The sequence below is a fragment of the Lactuca sativa genome, chromosome 2 (assembly GCF_002870075.4).
Source record: "Lactuca sativa cultivar Salinas chromosome 2, Lsat_Salinas_v11, whole genome shotgun sequence".
Lineage (NCBI taxonomy): Eukaryota > Viridiplantae > Streptophyta > Magnoliopsida > Asterales > Asteraceae > Lactuca > Lactuca sativa.
This window is the reverse complement of record NC_056624.2, coordinates 218,869,474-218,875,257: the sequence shown is the minus strand read 5'-3', so window position 1 is coordinate 218,875,257 and position 5,784 is coordinate 218,869,474. Positions and strand designations below refer to the sequence as shown.

Sequence of the window (5,784 nt, the reverse complement as noted above, 5' to 3'; positions counted from 1 at the left end):
TCGCCCTATCATAAATTCACTATTTACGTCGCACAGTGTCGTGTCAGTTCTGTCGCGAAACTTCGACAAGTCATAACTTCTTCGTTATAACTCGGATTTCAGCATTCTTTATATGTACGAAATCGTTGTAACATATACTACAACTTAGTTAAGATTAATCCTTTTAAATAATATTCCATCAAAAAATCATTTTTGATGTTTATCGTCTCTAACTTGACTAGCCCGGATTTACGGGCGTTACACATTGCTAGTGGATTTCATCCACTTTTCTACAATCAAAGTTTGAATCAAACACAAGCAAAAGGAACAATCTTATGCTACAAATGTTAATGAATCATGGAGTGGTAATCTCTTCTCACATGTTTTTTTTAGTTGTAAATTTATAAAAAAGTTTGAACTTTTGTCAAATGTCTAAAATACCCTTCAAGAAAAAACGGAAAAAATGTTAAAGAAATATTGTATCTCTAATCAAGAACATTGACTTGTTTTGTAATGATACTAAATAGAAAGCGGGTTTGTTCAATATAAAATCTTTTTGTAAAAATAGATGTTTAATGAAAAAAAATCAAATCATGTTTCATATATATTTTGAGGATGCTTATTTTAGTGGACACTCATGTGGTAATGAATCTCATATCAAAGGACCTTATTTAACAACATAAGCCAATGATCACTTCCTTCCAAGTGAGTAAATATGATGTTTTTTTTTTCTCTTTTTAATATTTAAATATAAATGAAGGGCGGAAAAATATTTCTATTAAAACATCTCACTTAAAATATAAAAGTGGATACTTATGTTTTGTGCAGTGTAATATCAAATATGTTCCAGAGTGAGCCCCCTTTATATTGTGAGTTCTTATATTTCTTTTAATTTTTTTTATTGACATTGCTATAATTGGATAGATATTTTTTTATTCAAAAAGTAAATATTTAACATTGAAGAATTTTTTAACCTTGCCTTCAAAGTTCAAACTTTGAACCAATTATTAAAATTTTGTTATATTTTCGTTTCTTATACTTAGTTTAATGATCTAAATGTAGCTTTTTCAGTAGTTAAATATGGTTTTTAGATCCCGCTCTTGGGTTTTTGCTTTGGCTGCTTGTGTGATGCACTCATAAATCAAAACTAACCACCATTGCGTTCCTATGGTAATACTTCATATTATTGCAAAATGATTCAACTCTTTATTTGTAAAAGGAAATCATTGCATTTAATATCATAGTATATTGATTTATACATTTCACTTTTAATGTTGAAGATAATAATCGATATATACTACTAAGTTAAAACTATTGATCTTTATCTGTGTTTTCAATTTTACCATTGCATAAAAAAGGACATGTTTTTTTGTGAAACAACAAAAGGGCCCATCAGCCTGAGTTATTCCTGATGGTTAGCTCTTTGTTCTCGAACAGTCTATTGAGTCGATACCCTAAATGGAGCCAAGAAGATCAATTGAGTTTTGTTAGTGTAAGAGCTAATTTTTTATTATTTGGATGGCTTAACTTTTTTTGTTAATATTGCTTTAACTTATTTACTGCTTAATATGAAAGCTTTGGAATCATAGATGTATCTGGCATCAAATTGATTTCATGTAAAGTTATTTTAGACGAAGCTTCACCATATGCTAATGCATTAAGGTCATTATTTGAAAACTAACATGTTGGCATTATCATTTTGATTGAACAAATATAATTTTATTGGCATAAATGGATTGTAAATTTTAGTAAACATGGGTTGTATTTTGACTTCCAATGTGAAATGTGTTCATTTTGAACATTGTAATCATTAGAGATTAAAAAGTTGATGTTTTTCATGTACTATTTTTTCAAAGAGATCATTAAAGGTCGGGTGGTTATAAGGGAAATACAAGATCTGATGCTTAGCCTCGTTTGCCAGTTTTGTAATTTCTACACCTCAGTTTTAGTTTTTATTTTTATTTTTATTTTCAAGGATGTTTCTTAAAGGTTTGATGATTGATGATTTTTTATTCAAATGTTATGCATCATTTGCAAGTTTTGGATTTTAAATTAAAGGTCTGATGCTTATAAAGAAAACAAGAGGTTTGACTTTTAATTTCCACTATTTACCACTTAAAATGTATGTAAGAAGAAATTAAATTAGGATGCTATAGTAACAAATAAATGAAAAATATGTTGCTATTTTTTAGCTTGACCGGTTTCGTGGTGGTGGTTCACTAGAGGAGGACAGGAAGAAGAGGGTAATGGGCAAGGGTGCAAGTGCGGGGGGGGGGGGGGGGGGGGGGGGGATGTGGGACCTTCATATCTAATATTAATTTTCTTTAATAAATAATAAAAAAAGTAAAAAAATATTATGAATGGCAACATAGTCATTTTCAGATTAGTAAGGACCATAAATGCAACAAAACCAAACTATAAGGGATCATCCGAGTTAAAAAATATAGTTAGGGACTAAAGGTACGAATTACCTTAAACCATAGGAACCATTTGTGTAACTTAGTCCTTTCTTTTGAAGGAATTTTATTTTGAAAAATTCAACTCATTTATTAGGTTTATAGCATCTCACTCTCATTTGTTTTAACTATGATATTGCATTTTCAAATGGATAGCATTGTTATAGCACAATATTCTAATATGAAGAAGTTAAAGTAAGATGTTATAATTAACATCACAATATGAATTAGTTAAACTACCAATAATCAATTTGTGTATGTTTTTTTTATTATCATCTATTTTATTTTAATTTTTCAACATGACTTGGTTTAAATGTTATTTATATATAATAATTGTAAACATATTGATCATGGTTTTCATGAGTTATAACCTAATATATATATATATATATATATATATATATATATATATATATATATATATATATATATATATATATATATATATATATATATATATATATATATAAAAGATTCAAATGAAAGAGAAAAAAAGTTAAGAATATCATAATAATTAATCTGTCTAGAAGTTGAGATCATAACTCGGCAATGATATATAAAAGTTATAGCAAAAAACTCATATTATTAACAACGGTTAATAAAAAAAATCATATTTAAACAAGAATTAAGAAAATCAAAATATTGTAATTTTTAAAGGTATCATCAAAGAAAAGAAAAGTCTCTTTAAGACTTATATTATTTAAAATATTATTACTATGCAACATTCAATTTATAAAGTAATGCCTTCAAATCACATCATTCATTTGATAAATAGATAAAGTCAAAGAAGAGAAGGTTTTGATGGTGGGTTTGAGTCATTGGGGCCAAGACACGGTTGAACCCATGGCTTGATTGATGTTATAATTTTAAATATTTGGGTATCTCATAAAGTGGTTGATTCATCCCACATCGAAGCCATTGCATGCTTCATGGGTCCCCATCGTTATAACGTGAGGCTAACAAACAAAAAGACAAGAAAGCGAATTCAATGTTTCATGTTTCTTGTTATAGCGTATAATATCACTAACTGAGTAATTGTTGCTTATTAGTGCCATGTTTATTTTCCTAAATAGTTATTCAAAGTTTGTATAATTTTATATCTATCGAATACTGTATTATGGTATATAAAGTTATTATAAACATTTCAACTTAATAAACATGTGAATCGATCGGTTGACATATCTCTCTCTCTCTCTCTCTCTCTCTCTCTCTCTCTCTCATATATTAATGTATGACTAATCTAATTAATTAAGGGGATGGATTATCATTAAATTGTAATTAGTGCAACTAACTAAGCATCTGGCCAGCTGCTCCTAATTCGAAGGATATCAACCCCAAGGAATCATCAACTACTGTTTTAAAAAGAGTTAAATTCGTATATAATAGTTTTTGTAATACACAATAATGATATTTTTTTATACTAACAACCTCTTTAAATATAAACTATTATATACAACTTAGTTATTTAAAAAATAATTTAAACTCATAAATAGTTTTAAACGAATATATTATATAATCAGGTGTGAGATCCATATAATACATAATTTTTTTAAAAAAATTAATAAATTTTATTAAGCATTAAATGTTTAATAATTTACAAAACTAAATTTGGAAAAATATCAATATTAGCCGTCAATGAATCAATTTTTGCAAGGTTTCTGTAAATTATCAAAAATTTAAAAGGGATTGACCGAAAATTATGTTTTTCAATTAAGAAAGTTGATTTGAATTTAAATTGAATTTTAGACTCTTTCAATTGACAAATTACGTGAGAATTTATGGAGATATTTAAGTTTCGTTATTTTCTTTATTATATTTTTAGATTAGATTCTTTTATAATTTAATAACAAAGCCAAAAAAATCACAATTGCCAAGTGGATTTCAATGAAATTTAAAAATTTTAAAAATGACATGTGACATATTGAATTAGGTGATGACATGTGGCAAAAAAACTCTTCATTTATTAGGTAGGATATATTTCGTATCTTTTAATTTTAGAAGATAATCTCTTTAAATAATTGTGGTTATCTTTTTTCCTTTTTCACCATTGTATTAATGTATGTATTTATCCCCCCAAATCAATATCATAAAAAGTTGTTTGGTGAAATTATTCTATCTTAACATGGTATCGGTCTAATATGATCCCTTCTCTTCAACCCTAATCTTGTCATCATCTTCCTTCTCAACAATTCTTCAGCAATCGATCTGATCATGTCGCCTCCCTCTCCTTCCAATGATTCTACCCTACCTATGGCCACCCTTTTACACATGATTACTATCAAATTAACCTCATCTAGCTACCTTCTTTGGCGAAATTAGGTTGTTCCCATCTTAACTCATCATAAGTGGTTTTCCTTTGTTGATGGCTCATCTAAAATACCAACAACTACACTCACAACATAAGGAAAAACAATACCAAATCCAGACGATGCCATATGGGTTGAAACTAATCAAAGGGTAATTATTCTTCTTCAATATTCTCTTAGTGACAAATCTATGGTTGAGGCTCTATGTCACACTACCTCTCGTTCTCTTTGGTGTGCATTAGAGTCTGCTTACACACATGCTCCTTTAGAACGAGCCCATAATCTTAAAGATTCTCTAAGGCAATTAAAGAGAGGTGATTCATCTGTTTCTAAGTTTGGCAGAAAATTAAAGTTTGTATGTGATCATCTAGTTGCCATTGGTCATCTCATTTTAAATGATGACAACTCCCATTGGTTTCTCTGTGGTTTGGGTCCTGCTTTCGAATCCTTCTCCACTGCTTATCGTACAATCCGGTCTAGACCTCCTTATCATGATTTACTAGCTCAAGCAGAAGGACAAGAACTTGTTGTTCATTCCCTTCATGGCTCCTCCACACCTCAAGTCGCCTTTTCTGCATCTCATCAATTCCCTGCCGCCTCTCACAACTCTTCATGTGGTTGGGGCAAGTCAGGTCGAGGAGGTAGTAATGATTATTCTGGAGCTCATGTTGGTCAAGGTCGTCGATCTCCCCACTGTCAATTATGTAGAACTGATGGTCTTTATGCTAATATGTGTCCTCAGTTGCCTACATATGCTAAGCAATCCTCCTATTCGATTGCCAATTTAGCTTAGGCTTTTCATTCAGATTTACATTTAAGTAAACCAACCCCAGACTGGTATGTTGATTCAGGCGCTACAACGCATATGGCTCCATCTTCTGCATATGTTGATTCATATAAACCCTACCATGGCAAAGATCGAGTTATTTTTGGTAATGGTAATGTTCTTCATATATCCCAAATTAGTACTTCAGCTCTTTCATATAGATTGTCATTACATGATATTCTTATTGTACCTCACATCGGGAAAATATTACTCTCTG

General features: G+C 29.7%; 1 protein-coding gene across 1 annotated transcript; it reads left to right on the top strand.

The window, feature by feature from the left end:
- Positions 1-4,931: 4,931 nt before the first annotated feature.
- On the top strand, positions 4,932-5,534 carry LOC111901355 (uncharacterized). Its single transcript, XM_023897213.1, has one exon. The coding sequence runs from the start codon at positions 4,932-4,934 to the stop codon at positions 5,532-5,534; it is 603 nt and encodes a 200-aa protein (XP_023752981.1).
- The last annotated feature ends 250 nt before the right edge of the window (positions 5,535-5,784 follow it).

What these genes read in the sequence shown, in the direction of transcription:
- LOC111901355 (XM_023897213.1), top strand. Translation starts at nt 4,932, where the DNA reads ATGGTTGAGGCTCTATGTCACACTACCTCTCGTTCTCTTTGGTGTGCA.